The sequence below is a fragment of the Platichthys flesus genome, chromosome 11, assembly GCF_949316205.1.
Source record: "Platichthys flesus chromosome 11, fPlaFle2.1, whole genome shotgun sequence".
NCBI classification, from domain to species: Eukaryota; Metazoa; Chordata; class Actinopteri; order Pleuronectiformes; family Pleuronectidae; genus Platichthys; species Platichthys flesus.
This window is the reverse complement of record NC_084955.1, coordinates 24,576,547-24,588,643: the sequence shown is the minus strand read 5'-3', so window position 1 is coordinate 24,588,643 and position 12,097 is coordinate 24,576,547. Positions and strand designations below refer to the sequence as shown.

The following is a 12,097-nucleotide window of genomic DNA, read 5'->3' as shown; positions in this document are numbered from 1 at the left end:
CATCTCATGCAGGAGATGTCGGCCTCCGCTCTCACTTTACCTGAGTTTGGGTTTAATGGGAGTTTTTCTTGGATATTTCCACATCCACATTCATCTCAGTCAAAGAGAGGCTCAAACAAATTGTGCGTCTGGGAAACGCTTCAAATCTTAGATCTTTCAAAACCTGGATTTACACCAGAAAACCAATAAATCACGATGAAACTAAAACGAGTTATGAAAGAGCAACTTAACAAAATGTTGTGGAGTGAACATCCCTGTGGACTAAAGGGGGCGCTGTGCAGGTTGTCGTGAACAGGTCTTTGTTGTATTGGTTTTAAATTGTGTTGTTTTGTTGTTGTGCTCCATTACACATCTCTTATAGTTGTATCCGTCCCCGGAGAGGAATCCCTCACTCGTGACTCTCTCTGAAGTTTCTGTATATTCTCAGATTGTTAAACCCTTTGAGACAAACTGTGAATATGTTGTTTACAAACACAAATCATTTTGTTTGTTTGTTTTACTGCGACCAGGATATATTGATATTTTAGAATGAAGATGAAGTGATTAGATATTTTTAATTCACTCAATTAAAAAGATGAAAATGAGTTTTTAACTTCCATTTGTCTCTGTTTACATCACTGAGTGATTTAATCACAAAAAGGAAATCAGGCCTTTTTGTTTCTCAATTATGTTTGATTTGATATGATGCATCTCCATGTTCCTTCTGTAAATACTCATATTGTATGTGTTTGAAATCATTATTGGATTTGTTAGAGAAGCAGAAGAGGACAAAAAGCTTCCCTGGACTTTAATTGCCTCCGTTAGGAAAGAAAACAAGCGGATCTCTTTCCTTTAACTCTCATCACAAACTAATCTGCTTGTGATCTTTCCCGCCTCTCTTCTCATAATTGCCTGCGTTTGTTTCCGTGCTGCAGATTGCAGTCGGGATACTTGTGAGTCAGTGTTTGTGACCGAGCTAATTACATATTTTATTCATACAAAGAAAAGATCCACTTAAACAATCGTGTTCTCTTTGTGGCCGTGAAACCATCCAGCTGAACTGTGTGTAAACACAGAGTGGAACCATGAATGAGGAAGACGTGAGGTTGATTCTGGGATTTCAGGAAAACGCTGCATTTGTTTGGTTGATTACAGATAAAGTGAGTTCAACTTTTTAACCAAACTGTTCACGTTGAACGCAGCTTGGTCGTTTTCATTTCATGCATCTGAGAGTTTTTCTCTGGATCAGTTTCTGAAGCTGCTTTCAGTCACTTCGCTGAAAGTTTCCATCGAGGTTTTCTGAGACAATGGAAATGTCCCAGTCGGTTGAGTTTAGTTCCCGAACTTTTACGGCCGGTCCCCGAGTAGAACCTCCAGAATAATGTCCAAGTGAGACGGACGTGAAACCTGGAAGATCACAAAAATCCCAGAATGCACTTGGAAGACGTCGACTTGGAAAGACGAGGAGATTCCAGAGCTTTTGGCGACTCTGGTGTGGATGTGACAAAACTGCCTCCTGCCCCCTACCCCCTACCTCCTGCCCCCTGCCCCCTACCTCCTGCCCCCTACCCCCTGCCTCCTGCCTCCTGCCCCCTACCTCCTGCCTCCTGCCCCCTACCCCCTGCCTCCTACTTCCTGCCTCCTGCCCCTACCCCCTTCCTCCTGCCTCCTTCCTCCTGCCTCATGCTTCCTGCCTCCTGCCCCTTACCTCCTACCTCCTGCCCCCTGCCTCCTGCCCCTACCCCCTACCCCCTACCCCCTACCTCCTGCCTCCTACCTCCTGCCCCTTACCTCCTGCCTCCTGCCCCCTACCTCCTACCTCGTGCCTCCTGCCTCCTGCCCCCTACCCCCTGCCTCCTACTTCCTGCCTCCTGCCCCTACCCCCTTCCTCCTGCCTCCTTCCTCCTGCCTCATGCTTCCTGCCTCCTGCCCCTTACCTCCTACCTCCTGCCCCCTGCCTCCTGCCCCTACCCCCTACCCCCTACCCCCTACCTCCTGCCTCCTACCTCCTGCCCCTTACCTCCTGCCTCCTGCCCCCTACCTCCTACCTCGTGCCTCCTGCCTCCTGCCTCCTTCCTCCTATATCCCACCTCCTGCCTCCTGCCTCCTCCTGCTCATTTCCTGGACACGTCCTGGGTGTGAAGCTGTATTTGCCTGAAGGTTCACACCAGGACTCACTTCTTTCTCTCTGTGTTGTTGCAGCAGCAGTTGAGAAAGTGACGGGGTGTTTCGAGGCCGGGGGCGAAGCGTAGCCTCGTTACCTCAGTAACATCTGCCGGGTTTCAAACACGTTTCTCTGTGCACCTCCCTCCATCACTGACCATCTGTGTGTGTGTGTCTTTCAGAAGCTGTCTGTCTTCACGGGACCCTTATTGCATTTGGCTGAAGTCTGGCAGCTGTGCCACGGTCTCACCTGGATTAAAGTAAGTCTTACACACACACACACACACACATTATGGCTGATGTGTTGTTGTCTTCCTCTTAGGTACATCACCAGAGACACATTCAGTCTGATGTGAAGCACTCAGAATTTATATGTAATTGTGAGATATTGTGGTTTTGCATTTTCTGTGTTACAACATTTAAACAAACAGTGTTTTTACAGGTTATAATTTCAAAAACAAACATTTCTATTCATTTAAGAAGTGTGTGACGTGTTAAAATGGATTCTGCTCACGGCTTCAGAGCTTTTTGTGTTATACAAGATCATAGTTGTGTATCTGGATAAACACATCTTAACATTATTTAGCTTCAGGTGCTGAGAACAAATTCTTAATATATAAACCAAGAATTTCCAAAGTGCGAAATCCAAAATGGTGACGTTTATACACACAGGAGATTTAATAAATCAGTGAAAGATTAATATCTGAACTTTAAACCAAACAAAAAATAAAATTCTGATTTAATTTCCTGACAAGACACGAAATATTTCAGTTTTTGGGAATAGTTCAAAAACAAAACAAAACAATGCATAATACTAGATCCCAGATTCAGATAAATAATTCAATAAGGTGATTTTTTTTTTAATCTTAGAACTCTTTTGAGGTGGAACCTCAGCGTCGAGGCTTTCCATCACGTTTCAATCAGCAGGAACGTGTTCACACAGATATTCTTGATGTTTCTCCTCCGGTTGCACTTTTTGCTTTGACAGCTCGTAGGAAAAACCCACCCGTGCCCAGAAGTATAATATTCTTTGAACTTTATTAATGATGCAGCAGCAATGTTCTGCTCAGCATGACTCACCGTGGATCTCTCCTCTACCTCCGAGGTCTCCAATCAGAAAGCACCAGGGGGCCGATGTGTGCAGATCTGCTTTCTAATCAAACTGCTCCAGCAGCAGGTTGCAGCTTCTAATTCTCCCCCGGACGCAGTCGTTGTAATCAGTGAGGCCGGGCTGTGTGTGGTTCGGTCAGTGGGATGGCACCGGGGCGGACGCAGCCGTATAAAGACGTTATTAGTTCTCTAACTCACCGTCACAGAGGACACATTTCCACCTCGGTCAATAACGTGGAGCCGAGCAGGAGCGATGGTTTTCATATCCGCTCCGGCTCCTCGAGTGAGTCGTTCACATCGAGCTGGAGCTGGAGCTGCCGAGGCCACGTTCCCCCGATGATCCATAACTTATCTGCAATTAGACAAACGGCCGACGTCAACTTGATGAATATCTGACTGTAGTTTTTTAATAAAGCGCTCGGCTGCTCCCGTCTGAGACTGTAAACATGTTTCCATCGTGAACGAGGGATTGAGATATGATTAAAAACAGGAAGAGGTCAGTTATTATCCTTTAGTGAGACAGAAGGATGCTTGTGTAGTGAGCTCTTCTTCTCAAAGCTCAGGGAAACGGAGGAAACGGAGCAGGACCACAGGGAATCATGGGGGGGGGGGGGGGCACCAGGCATTATGATGCAATCTATTTCTGAAAAGAGGCAAAGTGAAATACAACCAAACTTTTTTTATCCCTCGAGTGCATCACGACTGCTTTTGAACTGAAGATAAAACACTATACATATTTTCAGCCATCGCTCGGTTTCTCTTCATCTTTCTCCTCGTCCTCGTTTTTCAGCCTCTCGCTCTGAGTCCGTCTCATAAAAACCAGAGAGAGACGGATGGCTGGTTGGACGGACAGATGGATGCATGACGAGGGAGACAGATAGATGGATGTAGTGGTGGAGGGAGGAGGAGGGAGGAGGGAGGAGGAGGAGGAGGGGGGGTGTAAAGGCAGTTAAAGCAACTGTTTCCTCCTCCTATTTGCCTCCTGGCAGTCAAGGACTTTGTGTGTCCCCATGTGGCTGATGTACAACCTGCTGCTAAATCACTGTTCCTTTATCTCTGTGTACACTGGCTGTAAACTGTGTGTGTTTGTGTGTGTTACCTCACACACACAGACACACACAGGGAGCATCACTTCCTGTGCCGACTGGCTTCCCACAGATTATTTTAGGGCCTGAAATGTGCAGACCTGGAATTACCACGTATCCTTTGCTCAGCCGGTCGGTCGTGTCACTGTCGCCGCCCTCACACACAGACACACACACACCCACACACCCACACACACACACACACACACACACACACAGAGGCTAATGGGAAATTCCTTTTCCTTTTTTTTAGATGCGTCTGTGCCCCAGTGTATTTTTAGGTTTTTCTATATTTTTGGGAAACAAGCCAGTTTCCCTCTCGGGCACGGTGACGTCCCGGTGTGTCGCGCTGCCAGAGATCCAGCTGTTTCCCACAGCTGGTTAACTATCAGAGTATAAAGACTGGAAGCAGCTGGTTTCTGTCTGGCAGCCGCACGGTGAAGACGAGTCTCCACGAGGCCTCCGAGCCTCGGCCAAGAAATAATCAGGCACATAATCCTCCTCCTATAAAAACCACGACGTGTAGTTTTACCACTTCTGATCTCGGGCGGATTAAAAACCCACGGGGCCACGTGTTGGCGACGGAGCGGTGGAGGAGCTGGTCTGTGATCTGTGGAGGAGCAGAACTCACCCTGTCCCTGTTTCCTGCCTCTGGGCTCAGATCAGCTAACCTCACAAACACAAGCTTCACTCTAAACCGTCTCGTGGGTGTCAGACCTGTACAGGTGAAACATGAATGGAAGGCAGATGTCGTCATGTTTGTTTTCTTGCTGAAGTTTATGCTCATTCATTAAAATGAATGACGGTGAGTTTAGCTTCAGAAACTGATTTATTACTTTGAGCCTCTCGCAGACATAAAGGTTTTAAAGTTTATGTTTGTGGGTTTGAAAACTTTTATCTTAGAGAATAAACGGTGCAGAAAATATGTGCATCTGTTATTTATAGTGATTTTTATAATGATTTAATGATTAAACTGTAAAATAAAAGTCTGGCACTAGTTAGCTTAGCACAAACACTGTAGATAGATGGAAACAGCTAGCATAGCTTTGCTCTTTGGTAACATAATCGGACGTCAACATTTTACGAGTTACTACAGTTTGTTTTGTTAATTGATTTTTGAGCTTCAGATTGTGTAATTGGCAGAAAGGTTTTTTGCTTCCAGTGAAATGAGGTGAGGTCGATCTGATCCACTTCCTGTTCCTGTGAAACATCGGGCAGTGATTTAATTAGACGTCAAGAAGAAGGAGGAGACTTTAATTTGTGTGTTTTATGAGTTGAAACCTTTGTTTATGTTTTCCCGGCACACGCTGAGATGACTATTACAGATCCACTGCTCTTAAGGTAATAAAAATAATGAGCTTTTCATTGGAAATATGTTTCCTTATTAAATTTCTGAGTGTAATGAAGCATGGAAGTTGGCAAGCAACAGGGAAAAGGTGCTTTTAATTTAGTTGAGACCTTCGGGAGTGGGTTTTACGATTTGAGTTAAGGTTGTGATTAAGCTCTGGAGAAGGGGCGTGGTCTGAGGTTCAGAGTTAGTGGCCCCTCACTGGACGGTGAAGCTGGAGAAGCAGGAAGTTGCGATGCGTCTTCCTGCTGGCGAGGATCTCCGAGCTGCTCGCGGAGGTTTGATTTATGAGTCCGTGTTTGGAGAGCGGGACGGAGCCGCGCTGGAAACCGATGGACCAGAACCTGGGAGAGATCAGCCAGGAAATAAAATAAAACCTCCGTCCTCTGCCAGGGAGACAGAGAACAAGAGAAACACGAGAAGACGAAGGAAGACAAAGGAAAGTAGGACGAATAAAGAGAGAACAGAGAGAGAGAGAGAGAGAATAAGGAAGGAAAGCATGAAGGGAAAACCAATGAAGCGAAGGGGAAGAGAAGGAGAACACACGAGGAAGGGCAGAGAGAAAAGTGCTGAACATCTGTATTTCATTTAGCTGTTTTTCTACTGGAGGAAAGAAACGTTCTCCTCCGGCTGTGTGGCTCCAGAAAAACCTCCGATTCGAAACCTGCCTGAAGTGATGAGTTTTACGTGTACGTGCATTTATATGTGTCACAGTGAGAGGAGCTGAGGAGCAGCTGGTGAGAGAGGAGGAGAGAAGGAGGAAGGGATGAGATCAGGAGGAGAGGGAGCCCTGACCTGAGTTAAAGATGAGGCAGCTTGATACTCATCAACCTACTGGGACCTCCTCCTCCTCCTCCTCCTCCTCCTTCTCCTCACTGCCTCTTTTTTCCCTTTTCCTTCCTCATCCAGAGGTAGCATGAATTTTAATGACTGATTTGTGGCTGATCCGGAGGACAGGGGCGGGGGGGCGGTCGGGGGGGGGAATTCCCATTCTCCTCGTGCCTCTTCATCTCGAACGCCGGGGGATTGTGCGGCTGGACGACTCCACTTCAGACTGTTTCGGGGGGGTTTCTTTGTGTCATCCATTAAGAATCAGACGGGTCATGTTCCATAATTCTCTTCATGTTATCAAATCAGATAAGAACACTTGAAGCAGCAGAGAGTTGATCCGTCTGTCGGGAACTTCCTGACGTGTCACCGGCTCCGAGCTGCTTCTTTAAGTTCTAAATCACTGACATCACATCACGGACGTGAACTTTCATTTCTGTAAAACAGCTCTGAAATCAGCCCGGAGCTCTTTTACCAGACGACCCAGACTCAACAGTTCAGTTGTTGGACTGTTCTCAGCTGTGGAACGTAGAACCCGGCTGATACGGATCTTTCTGGGATAAAGTCAAAAAAACAATTAGGGAAAAGGAATTTCTGATTCTGATCCATGGCCGATATATATACACATAAATAAAACCACATTTAAATAAGCTAGATCTGGATTCTTATCTGGAACTGCACCAAATTACAATCACAGATCTCAGTCCTCCATAGATGTTGAAAAATACACACAATGTTAGAGAAAGTGGAAAATAATATTCCTGTGTTTGATTCCATGAAATGCATCTTTCCATCCAGTTCCTTGGTAGTTTCTGTGTAATCCTGATAAATAACTAACAAACCCGATGGAAACATAAACTCCCTGGTGAAGGTAGCTCAAGATTTCAGTGTTTGAATTTGTATTTACAATTCTGCTTTCACTCAATTCATCATTTAGTTCCCTGGAAGCTGTATTCAGCTCCTGCAGCTGATCTGGGGTCTGGACTCCGATGTGCACGTGTTAATGATCATCCCCCCCCCCCCCCCCCCCTTGGAACGTTCTTAAAGTCTCAGTCGCTGCATTCGTGAGATGTTTTTCCGGTGATCTGTGAAATGAAATCAATGTTGTGCCACCGAGCACAAAGATCTTTTATTCTCGACGTCAGGACACAAATAATAATCACACAGCGAATCTGAAACCAGGTGGAAAGAAAAGAACATTAATACTCAGACGACAGGATTACGGTGATTTAGAATTCCAAACCCAACGCGTCCTGCGAGGGGGCGTCGCCGAGCCGGTGACAGGACGGGGACCCGCACTGCAAGGGATTGTGGGTAAAAATCAGACGGATAGATGAGAGATGAATTCTCGCCTGATGTTTATTCAGATGCACGAAAAGCAGAAGGTCAATTACGGTGTCGAGTGCTGACGGGTCTGTCGTGTTCTCCTGAAGTAAAGGTGACCTGTCACGCCACCGGTTAACAGAAACTGTTTACAGGCTACGGTTCACTCCCCCCCCCCCCATTATTCAGATAATGTATTTGGCTTATTGTTGCTCCACGCCGGCCACGTTTGACACTCACTGTGCCGGATGATTTATGTTCCGAGTTTGACACCAAGAGGCTGTTTTCATATTCATCAGACAAATATGGAAAACGTCTCCGCGCTGACCTCAACATCTGAGTTCCACTCGTGGGCGCAACAAAACGATTTTTTGTGACACGACGAGTTCGATTCCGGTCGTGTTCTGCGGTCGTGCAGCTTTCACAGGTGCGATGTGGAAACTCAAAGCCTCCAGAGCACTTAACGGTGAGAATGGACTTTTCAGTGAAGTGGGAAACATCTTGTGTCCAGCAGCAAAACCTTTTAAACTAAAGCTGTTCACATATTCATATATTCCGAGCTTTTTAAATGAGGCAGAAGTGCTCGGTGCTGCCAGCGAATGTACAAACCTCATATTACTTTATGCCTCCGTGCCGTAAAAACCCACTTCACTGTGATTGTGTTTGATTCTAAAGGACTCCACACGTGTGTGTTGTTGGTTTTCCGAGCAGCTCACGACCGGCGGATGTCACCGAGCTCACTCCTGTGTTTACCGCACTTTGCTGGTTTGATTAAACTGAGAGGATCAAACTGCGGCAGAAGGAAAATGTCTCTCGTAGCTGCTTCAAGTGAAATGTAAATACAATGTGAATAAGTGTACGTGCACATCACTGATGGAGACTTGTGGTTGATCCTCTGGTCGGGTTGGAAGCCTCGTAAATAACTATCCTGCTTTACAGGGTTCTGGTTCGTGAGAGGAATTCGTTAAAAGCTTCTAATCTTTGGATTTTCCTTCTGAATCACTGGATGTTGTTTGCTAATGGGAGAGAGAACAATCAGCCTGTGGTTGAACCGGTCACCACGCTGAGACAACCGAGTAGAAACGTACCAAAATAAACCTTTTCACTGTGACTCATACCGACGAAAACCGCCTCGCTGCGTCTCTCTGGATGAGATCAGACCTTTTATGGTCCTGTTGTTGTTTGGCATCGAACACAAACTGTAAAACTACATCGTCAGGATATTTTTAAGATTTCATTTATTCAGTTTGTTCGGCCCCCGACTCCTTTGTTCTCTCGATAATAACAGAGCGTTTGATTTTGATAATCACCTCCTGTCTTACACCGACCGTGATGTCCTCAGGAAGCTGCTGGAGGAGAGGCCTGGTTTGAAGTGACTGACAGAGGAAGACGTTTCTAAACACACGCTACTAGAGCTCTGCAAATTTTAAATTACAATCTGTCATAAACTAATCGACACTAATTTAAAGGATCAACCTGAAGATGAGCGGGATCTGTCTATGACTTGGATTGGCTGTTTGGTCGACCGTCCTCTTTGTATTTCACATTTTCTTTTTTCTTTATTACACCTCAGTTTAGTCTTTTTCATTCTTGGAAGTTCTTCTGTCTCCAAAGTGAACATCTTGTTTCTCTCAGGAGCTGGAAAGTGTGAAGAAATATAAAAATGTACGTGAGAGATCATGTATTTTCATGTTTTCCTCACTTATTATAGATGGCTGCAGGGAGTCTGTGTTTGCATGCGGTGTAATACACAATATAATGTGCCTGAGCTGTTAGATTATATAAGAACACTAATTGGTTTGTTATACAAATGACACGCGCGCCCGTACAGCGTGTTGTTTTTCTGCGTGGAGACCGGATCATTACATTTGCGCGGCACACACAAGCCTGTGTCTTATTGTGTTGGGTTCATCTCAACGTGTGGGAGGATTGTTGGCGTTGATGCGAAAGCTCCGCTCGGCGAAAAACGGCTTCCGCTCAATCTCATTACTCAGCCGGCGAGAGGATGAGCCCCTGATTTGTGATTTGACTCGGAGGTGAAAGATGGCGTATCAATCGTACGCACGTTCCCGTCGGAGGAGCAGGAAATCAATAATTGTCAGATTGGTTTTCTTGTCGGTTTTGCAAGAGAAGGTTGAAAAGGCGAATAAAGAGGCTTTCACATTTCAAACGGAGCGAGTTCAAGATGGCAGTTCATGACGGATCTACTTGACGTGATTGAGCTTTTGTTTGTGCTTCGGCTACGATGAAAAACAGTGACACCAACAAATCAATTTCACGAATGTTCACAAACATCTTTCTTTGTTTGCATGAGTCGCTTCGAGAAGTCGGTGAAAAGTGGTTTTCTGTGAAAACTCTGCATGTTTGTCTTTTGTCTCAGGGAAAGTCCTTGATACCTAAAGTTTTCAATTTCCAAGTTTCTCTACCAGCTGCAGAAAGAGGAGAGATATTAACCACAGGGGGTTTTGTGTCGGGCACTCTAAATTAATGCATTTTGAGTAGATTTTTTTACTGACATGCTACAATCACACGTTGAGACACTCCAACTAAGTGAAGCTACCAATTACACCAGCAGTCTCTTGAGTAGAGTCGGCAAATGTTGCTCCAGACATTTTTTGGGGAACACACAAAATAAAATCACAACTCCTCATCACGGTGCCGATCCCAGAATCTGCTGAGCTCCAGAGAGCTGAGGATCCTCGGTAGGCTGGACGTTCTCCTGCAGGTCCGACCACCCACAGCTGCATCTGATCGACAACACACGTCAGAGAAACACACACACTCTGACCTCGGCTACACACAAGACAATCTGAACCTGGTCGGGGAGCACTTATACCCCCTGAGGTGCTTTGTGAGGATCGCACAGTCGGTGAAATGAACTGATGCAAATGTAGTGATGGCTCTTTTGTGTTTGTCCCCGTTTCTCTGCAGAGGCGGATTCGAACAGGACGTGGAGCACGGCCACCAGCAGCTCCCTGATACCTGCCACGGTGAGACAGAAGCACTTCTTCATTCCCACTGATTTACATAAGCAATAGAGAAAGAGGGCGGCGAGCTGTCGAGCGGCAGCGGATCCCGATGTCAGAGCGAGAGCGGCCGCAAGTGATTGCGGACGTAACGAATTTCGAAACGGAGAGAATTATGAGCTTGAAGAGGAGTTAGTCCGCCCACGTTCACCGGCCCCGCTGGAATACTGTTCTCAAACTTTGTCTGTTAATCAAGCGTCGGCTCAAAGTCATTTTCAAGACAAAGGGTTTGTTGTCTTTAGCTTTCAACAGGACAGATTCAACGAGCAGCAGGAATATTTAACCAACAAAAACCTGACTCACACTGATGATGTTGTGTTTTTCTGTTTTTTCAGACGTCCTGGCGACAACACGCAAGCAGAACACGGCGCTGGATTCGGCGTATGGTCAGTGGACACGTCTTTATCTTTCACCTCACTTCCCCCAACTGAGCACCGACGGGTGAAAGACTCAGCTGATTTGTCTCCGTCAGGATTTTAGCATTTGTTGTATTTTATTTTGACGTTCTGGAGTTTCATCTCTGAGCCTGGGTCTCACTGAAATAGTTTTCACAACAGTTTCTACACGTTTTGTTGACGACTTCTCACTAAATCATAAAACGCAAAGGGTCAAATAATTGTACAGTTTATGTAAAACTTTTATTTGGTGATGAAACTAAGTGTTGGGTAGTTTGATTCTACAGGAAGTGCACAAGTACGATGCAAGCTCTGGTTTAAAAGCGGAATACTTTTACTAAGTAAAACGTTAAATAAAAAAGACTTAACAGTTAAAGTACCGTGTACATGATGTACACTATTTATGTACTTGAAATATCCTTGAATAACAAATTCCATATGGAGCGACCCTTTCAATGTAACGTCTCGAATACATAAAAATATCATGCACTAGCTCTTAAATCATAATTATATCAACGTTTCTTCTCCGTTGTGTTGTAGTTCCTTCTCAGATATTAACACACTGTGATACAACTTTACAAACACCTCACTTCACCTTATCTTCCATGATGAGTTGAAGATCAGGTTTATCCTGGGCCTCTGATATATATTCAGATATATCTTTGTAGTCACTGCTCTTCAATATAAATCCTGGTGGTTCGTTAAAAGCTGCAGACTCCCTGCGTGTGGAGAGAAGCCTCAGATTCATTTACATTCGTACAAAGTAAACGTCTCTTCTCTTTACTTTTAACTCTGGAGGTTACAGACTCTGCTTTGCAGCGGCTGAATGGTCGGTCACCT

General features: G+C 45.4%; 1 protein-coding gene across 4 annotated transcripts in view; it reads left to right on the top strand.

Moving 5' to 3' along the window:
- The window catches only part of sema6e (sema domain, transmembrane domain (TM), and cytoplasmic domain, (semaphorin) 6E), a 132,079-nt gene that overhangs the window by 102,239 nt on the left and 17,743 nt on the right, over positions 1-12,097 (top strand). For all 4 annotated transcript variants that reach the window (XM_062399297.1, XM_062399295.1, XM_062399298.1 and 1 more), the window contains 3 exons: positions 2,325-2,402; positions 10,768-10,826; positions 11,198-11,248. In XM_062399297.1, the coding sequence (XP_062255281.1) occupies positions 2,325-2,402; positions 10,768-10,826; positions 11,198-11,248 (188 nt within the window). The remainder of the gene's footprint in view (positions 1-2,324; positions 2,403-10,767; positions 10,827-11,197; positions 11,249-12,097) is intronic.